Source organism: Anas platyrhynchos, chromosome 2, assembly GCF_047663525.1.
Source record: "Anas platyrhynchos isolate ZD024472 breed Pekin duck chromosome 2, IASCAAS_PekinDuck_T2T, whole genome shotgun sequence".
Lineage (NCBI taxonomy): Eukaryota > Metazoa > Chordata > Aves > Anseriformes > Anatidae > Anas > Anas platyrhynchos.
In genome coordinates, this window is record NC_092588.1 from 725,187 (window position 1) to 737,805 (window position 12,619).

The 12,619-nt window shown below is 63.4% G+C and overlaps 1 protein-coding gene across 1 annotated transcript in view; it reads right to left on the reverse strand.

Annotated features, from left to right (window-relative positions):
- CPSF1 (cleavage and polyadenylation specific factor 1) overlaps nt 1–12,619 on the reverse strand; it is a 139,192-nt gene that overhangs the window by 118,877 nt on the left and 7,696 nt on the right. Inside the window, exons 13-25 of the mRNA XM_072034200.1 lie at nt 11,980–12,031; nt 11,802–11,896; nt 11,638–11,712; nt 11,453–11,533; nt 10,136–10,225; nt 9,096–9,215; nt 8,850–8,991; nt 7,297–7,475; nt 5,329–5,465; nt 3,909–4,068; nt 2,471–2,677; nt 1,243–1,332; nt 1,008–1,154 (exon numbers count right to left, since the gene is read on the reverse strand). Coding sequence (XP_071890301.1) covers nt 1,008–1,154; nt 1,243–1,332; nt 2,471–2,677; nt 3,909–4,068; nt 5,329–5,465; nt 7,297–7,475; nt 8,850–8,991; nt 9,096–9,215; nt 10,136–10,225; nt 11,453–11,533; nt 11,638–11,712; nt 11,802–11,896; nt 11,980–12,031 — 1,575 coding nt within the window. The remainder of the gene's footprint in view (nt 1–1,007; nt 1,155–1,242; nt 1,333–2,470; nt 2,678–3,908; nt 4,069–5,328; nt 5,466–7,296; nt 7,476–8,849; nt 8,992–9,095; nt 9,216–10,135; nt 10,226–11,452; nt 11,534–11,637; nt 11,713–11,801; nt 11,897–11,979; nt 12,032–12,619) is intronic.

Genomic DNA, 12,619 nt, shown 5'->3' on the forward strand with positions numbered 1-12,619 from the left:
CCTATTTCGATGGGGGGATGCTGAGATTGATGGGAAAGGGTCCTCAAATTTAGAGGGGGTCCCCACATTTAGAGAAGGGTCCTGAAATTGATGGGAGAGGGTCCCCAAATTTAGGAGGGGGTCCCCACATTGATTGGGGGATCCTGAAATTGATGGGGAGGAGTCCCCAAATTTAGAGGGGGGAGGTCCCAAGTTGATGAGGGGATCCTGAAATTGATGGGAGGGGTCCCCAATTTTTTTTGGGGGGGCCCCTATTAATGGGGGGACCCCGAGATTGATGGTTAACAGTCCTCAAATTTAGGGGGGGTCCTGAAATTGATGGGGGAGGGTCCCCAAATTTAGGGGGGGTCCCTGCATTGATTGGGGGATCCTAAAATTGATGGCTGGAGTCCCCAGTTTTTTTTCGGGGGGTCCCTATTAATGGGGGGACGCCGAAATTGATGGGAAAGGGTCCTCAAATTTAGGAGGGGGTCCCCAAATCAATTGGGGGACCCTGAAATTGATGGGGAGGAGCCCCCAATTTTTTTTGGGGGGGGGTCCCTATGTTAACGGGGGGATCCCAAAATGGATGAGAAATGGTCCTCAAATTTAGGGGGGGGGTCCCAAGTTGATGAGGGGACCCTGAAATTGATTGGTGGGGTCCCCTATTTTTTTGGGGGGGGTCCCTATTAATGGGGGGACCCTGAAATTGATGGTTAACAGTCCTCAAATTTAGGGGGGGTCCTGAAATTGATGGGTGGGGTCCCCAATTTTTTTTGGGGGGGTCCCTATTAATGGGGGGACCCCAAAATTGATGGGAAATGGTCCTCAAATTTATGGGGGGGGTCCCCACATTGATTGGGGGGGCCCCCACATTGGTGACGACGATGATGATGGCTGGGTGTCCCCAGACGGGGGTGCCCCCAGATAGCCCCCAGATATTGGGTTGCCCCCAGATATTGGGGTGCCCCCAGATATTGGGGGATGTCCCCAAATATTGGGGTGCCCCCCCCCCAAAAAAATCTCACCCCCGAGTAGCCGTAGATGTCCTCGAAGTAGCGGAACCTGGCCACGCGCCCCCGCGGCCCCCCCGGCTCCTCGGCGCCCCCCGCGCTCTCCGGCTTCTTCTTGGACTGCTTCGGCTTCCGCTCGCGGAAATTGATGTTGTGGGGCACCTGGGGGGGGGTGTGGGGTTGGGGTGGGGGGCGCGGGACCCCCCAGGACCCCAAGGACCCCCCCGGGACCCCCAGGACCCCCCCTCACCTTCTTGAAGCGCACTTTGAGGTTGCTCTGCCCCAGCTGGGAGTCGTGGCTGAAGGCTTCGTAGATCAGCAGCTCCTGGTCCACGTGCACCTGGTGGTGGGGACGGGGTCAGCGCGGCCCCATAGCGCAGCCCCATAGCGCGGCCCCATAGCACAGCCCCATAGCACGGCCCCATAGCATGATCTCATATCATGGCCCCATAGCGCGGCCCCATAGCACAGCATGGCCCCATAGCGCAGCCCCATAGCGCGGCCCCATAGCGCAGCCCCATAGCACAGCCCCATAGCATGATCTCATATCATGGCCCCATAGCACAGCCCCATAGCATGGCCCCATAGCGTGGCCCCATAGCATGACCTCATATCATGGCCCCATAGCGCGGCCCCATAGCACAGCATGGCCCCATAGCACGGCCCCATAGCGCGGCCCCATAGCGCGGCCCCATAGCGCGGCCCCATAGCATGGCCCCATAGCACGGCCCCATAGCATGGCCCCATAGCATGGCCCCATAGCACGGCCCCATAGCGCGGCCCCATAGCACAGCCCCATAGCATGACCTCATATCATGGCCCCATAGCGCGGCCCCATAGCGCGGCCCCATAGCTCAGCCCCATAGCACAGCCCCATAGCACAGCCCCATATCATGGCCCCATAGCACAGCCCCATAGCGCGGCCCCACAGCACGGCCCCAGCCCCACACCCCCCTGCAACCATGTCCCAGCCCCACACCCAGCCCCACATCCCACCCCAGCCCCATACCCCGACCCCATATCCCACCCTAGTCCCACACCCTGACCCCATATCCCACCTTGACCCCATATCCCACCCCAACCCCACATCCTGACCCCATATCCCATCCCCTCACCCCATACCCCACACCCAGCCCCATATCCTACCCCAGCCCCACACCCCAGCCCCATATCCCACCCCAGCCCTCTCACCAGCCCCATATCCCACCCCAGCCCCATATCCCACCCAGCCCCACACCCAGCCCCATATCCCACCCTGACCCCATATCCCAGCCCCATATCCCACCCCACATCCCACATCCCAGCCCCACACCCTGACCCCATATCCCACCTTGACCCTACACCCTACATCCTGACCCCATATCCCACCCCACGCCCCACCCCAAGCCCACACCCAGCCCCACACCCCCCACCCTGGACCCATATCCCACCCCAGCCCCATATCCCATCCCATATCCCACCCCATACCCCCCACCCACCAGCAGGTAGGGCCGGCTGTGGCGGTGTCCCAGTGGCACCAGCAGCACCTCCTTGACCAGTGGCAGCTCCCCCTGGCGCGTGGCCTCCTCCTTCCTGGCCTCGCCGGGTGCCGCCGGCTGCCCGAAGGAGCTGTCCACCAGCACCCGCTGCCCCATCGGGAAGTTCTTCACCAGGAACACCAGGCGCCACTCGGGCAGCTGGTAGATCTGGGGGGGGACATGGGGACACTGGGGGGACTGGGAGGGACTGGGAGGATGTGGGGGGGCTGGGGGACACCCGGGGACTGCGGGACAACAGGGGGGCTGGGGGACACTGGGAGGACTGGGAGACACTGGGGGAACTGGGGGACACTTGGGGGGACATGGGGACACTGGGGGGCCATGGGGACACTGGGGGGACACTGGGGGAACTGGGGGACACTTGGGGGGACATGGGGACACGGGGGGGACATGGGGACACTGGGGGGACTGGGGGACACTGGGGGGACACTGGGGGGCCATGGGGACACTGGCCACCAGCACCCGCTGCCCCATCGGGAAGTTCTTCACCAGGAACACCAGGCGCCACTCGGGCAGCTGGTAGATCTGGGGGGGGACATGGGGACACTGGGGGGACTGGGAGGGACTGGGAGGATGTGGGGATACTGGGGAGAATGGGGGGACTGGGGGAACAGGGGGACATGGGGATACTGGGAGGACTGGGGGACACTGGGAGGATGTGTGATGGATGGACAGGGGGATATGGGGACACTGGGGGGACAGTGGGGGGATGTGGGGACACTGGGAGGACATGGGGACACTGGGGGGGCTGGGAGACACTGGGGGGACACTGGGGGGACATGGGGACACCCAGGGACTGCGGGACAACAGGGGGGCTGGGGGACACTGGGAGGACTGGGAGACACTGGGGGAACTGGGGGACACTTGGGGGGACATGGGGACACTGGGGGGACACTGGGGGGACACTGGGGGGCCATGGGGACACTGGGGGACTGGGGGACACCGGGAGGACTGGGAGACACTGGGGACACTGGGGGACACTTGGGGGGACATGGAGACACTGGGGGGACACTGGGGGGACACCGGGGGGACACCGAGGGGACATGGGGGCACTGGGGGGATGTGGGGATACTGGGAGGATGTGGGGATACTGGGGGGACTGGGGGGATGTGGGGGACACCAGGGGGATGTTGGGACACTGGGGGGGTTGTGTGATGGATGGACAGAGGGACATGGGGACACTGGGGGGACGTGGGGGCACTGGGGGGATGTGGGGGGGGCTGGGGGCACTGGGGGGACATGGGGACACTGGGGAAACTGGGGGTCACTGGGGGACACTGGGAGGACTTGGGGACACTGGGAGGACTGGGGGACACCGGGGGGACACTGGGGGGCACCGGGGGGACATGGGGACACCGGGTGTCGCGGCGCGGCTCACCTCCATGGCGCCGTTGTCGCGCACCAGTACACACCAGTGCGTGGGCTCGGCGCGGTGCTGGTGGGGCTCGGCGGGGAGGCTGCGGCGCGGCTCCTCCTTGGGGGGGCTGAAGAGCCCCGAGTCCCCGTACAGCATCTCCTCCTCGTCATCCACCGCCTCGCTGTGCCACTGGGATGTCAGCACCGCGGGGACACCGCGGGGACACCGCCACGGGGACACCACGGGGACACCACGGGGACACCACCACGGGGACATGGCCATGGGGACACCACGGGGACACCGACACCACCACAGGGACACCACCACCACGGGGACACGGCCACAGGGACACCGACACCGTGGGGACACCGCCATGGGGACACCACCAGAACCCTGGGGACACGGCCACAGGGACACCGCCACCACCATGGGGACACGGCCATGGGGCACGACCACCACGGGGACACCACCATGGGGACACCACCATGGGGACACCGCCACAGGGAAACTGCCACTACCATGGGGACACCATCACAGGGGGACCACATCTGCCACCACCACGGGGACACCACAACCAGTATGGGGACACCACCACCACCACGGGGACACTGCCATGGGGACGCCACCACCACCACGGGGACACCACCCCAGGGGCATGGCCACCACCATGGGGACACGGCCACGGGGACACCACCATGGGGACACCACCAAGGGGACACTGCCACCACCATGGGGACACCACCATAGGGACATCACCACGGGGACACCACAACCAGTATGGGAACACCGCCACCACTACGGGGACACCACCACCAACACGGGGACACCGCCGCCACCACGGGGACACTGCCACTGGGACACCACTGCCACCACAGGGACACCGCCACCACCATGGGGACATGGCCACAGGGACACCGCCACCAGGACCCAACCACTGGGACACCACCACAGGGACACTATCGGCACCATGGGGACACTGCCACCAACACGGGGACACCACCATGGGGACACCACCACAGGGACACCACCACGGGGACACTGCCACGGGGACAGTGCCACCACCACAGGGACAACACCATGGGGACACCACTACCATCATGGGGACACCACCAAGGGGAAACTGCCACCACCATGGGGACAGAGCCACTGTCATGGGGACACTGCCATGGGGACACCGCCACCACCATGGGGACACCACCACAGGGACACCACCAAGGGGACACCGCCACGGGGACACCGCCACCACAACGGTGATACCACAACCAGTATGAGGACACTGCCACCACCACGGGGACACCAGCAAGGGGACACCACCATGGGGACACCACCACAGGGACATCGCCACCACCGTGGGGACACCACGACTGCTATGGGGACAACGCTACCACCATGGGGACATCACCTGGGGACACCGCCACCGCCACGTCCCCCCCGTGCCCACCTGATGTCCTGGATGAGGGTCTCGGTCTCGGCGTGGCCGCGCGGGGCCAGCTCGTCGCGGGGGCCGGCGGCGCGGCTCTCGGTGGTGAACAGCCCGCTCACGTCACGGTACACGCACAGAGCCAGCACCTTCGGCTGCTGCGGGCGGCAGGGGACACGGGGACACGGTGACATGGTGACACGAGTGACACAATGACACGAGTGGCACAATGACACGAGTGACACAATGACACGAGTGACACAATGACACAAGTGACACAGTGACACGAGTGGCACAATGACACGAGTGACACAACAACACGAGTGGCACAATGACACGAGTGGCACAGTGACACGAGTGACACAATGACACGGGTGACACAGTGACACGAGTGACACAGTGACACGAGTGGCACAATGACACGAGTGACACAGTGACACGGGTGACACAGTGACACGAGTTGCACAATGACACGAGTGACACAGTGACACGGGTGACACAGTGACACGAGTGACATGAGTGACACAGTGACACGGGTGACACAATGACACGAGTGACACAGTGACACGGGTGACACAGTGACACGAGTGACACAATGACACAAGTGACACAGTGACACGAGTGGCACAATGACACGAGTGGCACAATGACACGAGTGACACAGTGACACGAGTGACACAGTGACACGGGTGACACAATGACACGAGTGACACAATGACACGAGTGGCACAATGACACGAGTGACACAGTGACACGGGTGACACAATGACACGAGTGGCACAATGACACGAGTGACACAGTGACACGGGTGACACAATGACACGGGTGACACAGTGACACAGGGACACGGGTAACATGGGTGACACAGCGGATACGGTGCCACGGTGCCACAGGTGCCACGGTGATATGGGTGACATGGTGCCGTGGTGCCACGGTGACATGGTGACACAGTGACACAAATGACACGAGTGACACGGTGACACAGGGACACAGTGCTGTGGTGCCACGGTGACACAGGTGGCATGGTGACAGTGCCATGGGTGCCATGGTGACACAGTGACACGAGTGACACGGTGCCACCATGGGTGCCACGGTGCTGTGGTGCCATGGTGACAGCGTGACACAGGGACACGGGTGACATGACACAGTGCCACGGTGCCGTGGTGCCACAGGTGACACGGTGACGCTGTGACATGGGTGGCACAGTGACATGGGTGACATGGTGACACGAATGACACGAGTGACATGGTGACATGAGTGACACAAGTGACACGGTGACACGGGTGACATTGGTGACACCACACCACGGGTGACACGACGCCATGGGTGATGTGATACCATGGGTAATGCTATGCTGTGGGTGACACGATGCCACGGGTGATGCAATGGCACGGGTGATGTGACGCTGTGTGTGATGTGATGCCACGGGTGACACGACACCGTGGGTGACGTGATGTGACACTGTGACGTGACGCAGTGTGTGACGCAATGCCACGAGTGACACAATGACACGAGTGACATGATGCCACGGGTGACATGATGCCACGGGTGATGTGACACCATGGTTAATGCTATGACGTGGGTAACGCCATGCCACGGGTGGTGCAATGACACGAGTGACACAATGCCACGGGTGACGTGACACCATGGGTGACATGATGCCACGAGTGACACAATGCCACTGGTGACACAATGCCACGGGTGACACGATGCCATGGGTGATGTGACACCACGGGTAACGCTATGATGTGGGTAACGCCATGCCACAGGTGACGCAATGCCACGAGTGACATGATGCCACGGGTGACACGATGCCACGGGTGACATGACACCACGGGTAACGCTATGACTTGGGCAACACCATGCCACGAACGACACAATACCACAAGTGACACAACACCATGGCCACCACACCAGGCGCGTGCCGTGGGTGCCACGGGTGACACAGGGGTGACACGGGGGTGACACGGGTGACACGGGGACACTCACGTGGTGCAGCTGCGTCTTCTGCAGCGCCAGGCGGTGCGTGCGGCCGCCGTAGCCGTCGCTCTTGAGCGCGAAGACGGACGCCTGCCCCTCGGCGCTCAGGATCACCACGAAGGGGTCGGCCACGGCACAGTGCACGATGGGCGAGCCCAGGTCCACCGGGATGAAGTGCAGCTGGTTCACTGCGGGCAGCGGGGGACACGGGTGACACGAGGACATGGCTGGCACGAGGACACGAGTGGCACGAGGACACGGGTGGCATGATGCCACGGGTGGCACAAGGCCACGGGTGATGTGACACCATGGGTAATGCTATGACGTGGGTAACGCCATGCCACGGGTGATGCAATGACACTGGTGACACAATGCCACGGGTGACATGACACCATGGGTGACGCGATGCCACGGGTGATGACACCATGGGTAATGCTATGACTTGGGTAACGCGATGCCACGGGTGACACAATGCCACGAGTGACATGATGCCATTTTGACATGATGCCACGGGTGACATGATGCCATGAGTGACACGATGCCACAGGTGACACGATGCCATGAGTGACACGATGCCACAGGTGACACGATGCCACGGGTGACGTGACACCATGGGTAATGTAATGCCACGGGTGACACGATGCCATGAGTGACACGATGCCACAGGTGACATGATGCCACGGGTAATGCTATGACATGGGTAACGCAATGCCACGGGTGACACAATGCCACAAGTGACACGATGCCACGGGTGACGTGACACCATGGGTAATGCTATGACTTGGGTAACGCGATGCCACAGGTGACACAATGCCACAAGTGACACGATGCCACGGGTGATGCAATGCCACGGGTGACATGATGCCACAAGTGACACGATGCCACAGGTGACACGATGCCACGGGTGATGACACCATGGGTAATGCTATGACTTGGGTAACATGATGCCACGAGTGACACGATGCCACGGGTGACACAATGCCACAGGTGACACGATGCCACGGGTGACACGATGCCACGGGTGACGTGACACCATGGGTGACACGATGCCATGGGTGACGTGACACCATGGGTAATGCAATGCCATTGGTGACACTATGCCACAAGTGACACAATGCCACGAGTGACACGATGCCACGAGTGACGCAACGCCACGGGTGACGCAACGCCACGAGTGACATGATGCCACGAGTGACACGATGCCACGGGTGACATGACACCATGGGTGACGCGATGCCACGGGTGATGACACCATGGGTAACGCTATGACTTGGGTAACATGATGCCATGAGTGACACGATGCCACGGGTGACACAATGCCACGGGTGACGTGACACCATGGGTGACACGATGCCACAGGTGACACAATGCCATGGGTGATGTGACACCATGGGTAATGCAATGCCATTGGTGACACTATGCCACAAGTGACACAATGCCACGAGTGACACGATGCCAAGGGTGCCGTGACACCACGGGTGCCGTGACACCGCAGGTAACGCCACGCTGTGGGTAACACCGTGCCACCACCACCCCCCAGGACCCCCTCCCCGTGCGCTCACCCCCCTCCAGCAGGCGGATGCCGAGCGGTGACACCTGCACGATGTAGCGGTTGTCCCCGATGTTGCCGGCGAAGACGGTGGGACCCTGCGTGGCGAAGCCGCTCGTGTCCAGCTCCATGATCTCCTGGCCCGTCTGCAGGATCTGGGGGGGTCACAAGCGTTTGGGGGGCGTCGTGGCCCCCCCCTTGGTGTCATTGTGCCCCCCTCGGTGTCATTGTCCCCCCCTTGGTGACACCGGGGCCGTACCATGGTGGAGTCCTCGCGGCTGAGGATGAGGAAGCCGTGGCGCCGGCTGGCGTCCTCGGGGGGCTCCGGGGGGGCCGCGTCCTTCTCGCTGCTTTCGCCCCCCCCGGTGCTCGGCTCAGACTGGAGGGGGGGGGGAGAAGGGTGATGGGAGACCCCCACCGGGACCGGGGGTCAGCCCGGGGGGGGACACGGGGAGGGGACATGGGGAGAGGGACGTGGAGATGGGGACGTGGGGACATGGGAAAGGGGACCCAGGGAACGTGGCATAGAGAAGGGGACCTGGGGAGGGGACATGGAGATGGGGACGTGGGAAGGGGACACAGGGAAGGGACATGGGAGGGTGGCACGGAGAAGGGGACACGAGGAGGTGGAATGGAGAGGGGACTCGGGGAGGGGACACGGGGAGGGGACACGGGAGGGTGGCACTGGGGAAGGGACACGGGGAAGGGGACGTGGAGATGGGGACGTGGGAAGGGGACACGGGGAAGGGGATCCAGGGAACGTGGCATGGAGAAGGGGACACAGGGAGGTGGAATGGGGAAGGGGACACGGGGAGGGGACTCGGGGAGGGGACACAGGGAAGGGGATGTGGGAAGGGGACACGGGGAAGGGGACCCAGAGAACGTGGCATGGAGAAGGGGACTTGAGGAGGTGGAACGGGGAAGGGGACACAGGGAGGGGACTTGGGGAGGGGACACAGGGAGGGGACACGGGAGGGTGGCACCGGGGAGGGGACACAGGGAAGAGAACGTAGAGATGGGGACGTGGGAAGGGGACATGGGGAACGTGGCACGGAGAAGGGGACCCAGGGAGGGGACATGGGGAGGGGACTTCGGGAGGGGACACGGGGAGGGGACATGGGAGGGTGGCACTGGGGAAGGGACACGGGGAAGGGGACGTGGAGATGGGGACGTGGGAAGGGGACACAGGGAAGGTGGCACTGGGGAGGGGACTTGGTGAGGGGACACGGGGAGGGGACACGGGGAGGGGACACGGGGAGGGGACACGGGGAGGGGACACGGGGAGGGGCCACCACCCACCTCCTCCTTCCTGGGCGGTGCCACCACGGTCCACATGTCGTAGCAGCCGGGCAGCTCGAAGGTTGTCACCACCTGGGGCCGGATGCTCTTCTGCGTGGAGGGGGGGGCAGCGCTGGGGGTGGGGGGCGCTGCGAGACCCCCACCCCAAATCCGGGCAGTGGGGGGGGACGGGGGGGCTGTGGCTCGGGGCGTACAGCCTGCGCCCACCCCTCGGCGCAGCCCTGGTTCTCCCGGCTCCTGCTCTGGCGCCGGCACCGCGACCGCGGCGAGCAATGATCACCGCGGCACCGGGCGGCACGGCGCGGGGACACGGGGACGTCATGGGGACATCATGGGGACATGGGGACGGGGGGACAGGGGGATATGGGGATATGGGGACACGGGGACAAAGGGACATGGGGACAAAGGGATATGGGGACACGGGGACAAATGAATATGGGGATGTGGGGACACACGGACAAAGGGATTTAGGCACATGGGGATATGGGGACAAGGGGACACAAGGACAAAGGGACATGGGGACACCACAGGGACATGGGGACACGGGGACAAAAGGACATGGGGACACCGGGATACGGGGACATGGGGACATAGGGACATGGGGATGTGGGGACAAGGGGACATGGGGACACGGGGACAAGGGGACAAAGGGAAAAGGAACATAGGGACAAGGGGACATGGGGACAAAGGGACAAAGGGACACGGGGATATGGGGACACAGGGACATGGGGACAAAAGGACATGGGGATGTGGGGATGTGGGGACATGGGGAGGCAGGGATTTGAGGACACAAGGGTGCAGGGATGTAGGGACAAAGGGACACGGGGACACAGGGATTTGGGGACATGGGGACATAGGGACAAAGGGATTTGGGGACATGAGGGCTCAGGGACGTGGGGACAAGGGGACACGGGGACTCAGAGATTTGGGGACGTGAGGGCGCAGGGATGTGGTAATGCAGGGACAATGGGACACGAGGATAAAGGGACATGGGGACAAAGGGATTTGGGGACACGAGGGTGCAGGGATGTGGGGACAAAGGGATTTGGGGACATGAGGATCTGGGGACACAAGGCCGCAGGGACATAGGGATTTGGGGACACGGGGACATGGGAATGTGGGGACATGGGGATTTAGGGACATGGGGGCGCAGGGACGTGGGGACAAAGGGACACAGGGTCGCAGGGATTTGGGGATGTGAGGGTGCAGGGACGTGGTCATGCAAGGACAAGGGGACACAAGGGGACATGAGGATGTGAGGTACATGGGGACAAGGGGGACGCGGTGCCACGGGGACACGGGGCCGGCCACGCTCACCTGCAGCACGGAGAGCGCCCCGTTCTTGCCGTACCCCGAGCACAGCACGATCTCCAGGTCCGGCTCGGGGCTGTTCTGGAACTGGGGGACCAGGGGACACCGTGGGGACGTCACCCCGTGTCACACACCCCGTGTCCTGTCACCCCGTGTCCCCCCACCCCGTGTCCCCCCACCCCGTGCCTCACCTCCTCGGAGAGGAAGGCCGGCTCGCCCATGGCGGCGTTGGCGCAGGGGCCGATGTTGAGGATGCTGTCACAAACCTGCGTGGGACATGGACAGGGGACAAGGACAGGGTTGGGGACAGGGTTGGGGACAGGGTTGGGGACACGGCGTGGCCCCGTGGCCGTACCTCGAAGGAGTAGGTGGCGAGCTGCGTGCCCGACTGCGCCTCGCTGCCGTACACCTCGATCTCGTCCACCTCGTCCTGCGCCGACGACTTCCCTCCTGGCCACGGTGGCGCCCGTCAGGGTGGGTGACACTGGGGGGGTGTCCCCGTCCCCGTCCCTGTCCCCCACGGTGTCACCTACCTGCCCAAGGACCCGAGGAGTCCGAGCGCTTCTTCTTCATCGGGGGCTCCTCCTGCGGGGGGAGGCGGTGCGGTGACACCGGCACGGGGATTGTGGTGGCCCGGTGAGACCAGTGGCAATGGGGACAGGGTAATGGGGGGGACATGGAGACCGTGGGGACACGGAGACCATGGGGACGTGGCCGTGGAGGGGACATGGGGACCATGGGGACATGAAGACCACGGGGACACGGAGACCACGGACACGTGGAGACCGTGGGGACACGGACATGGAGAGGACACAGAGACCACGGGGACATGGAGACCATGGGGACATGGCCATGGAGGGGATATGGGGACCATGGGGACACAGAGACTATGGGGACATGGAGACCTTGGGGACATGGGGACCACAGACATGTGGAGACCACAGGGACGTGGCCATGGAGGGGACACGGAGACCACGGGGACGTGGAGACCATGGGGACACGGGGACATGGAGGGGACAGGGGACCCGGTGGTGGGGACACGGTGGTGGTGGGGACTCCGAAATCGTGGGGATGCAGTGACCAAGGGGACGTGGCCATGGGGACAGGGAAATGGGGACCTGGTGGCAGGGACGTGGCGGTGGGGACACGGAGCCCTTGGGGACATGGTGATAA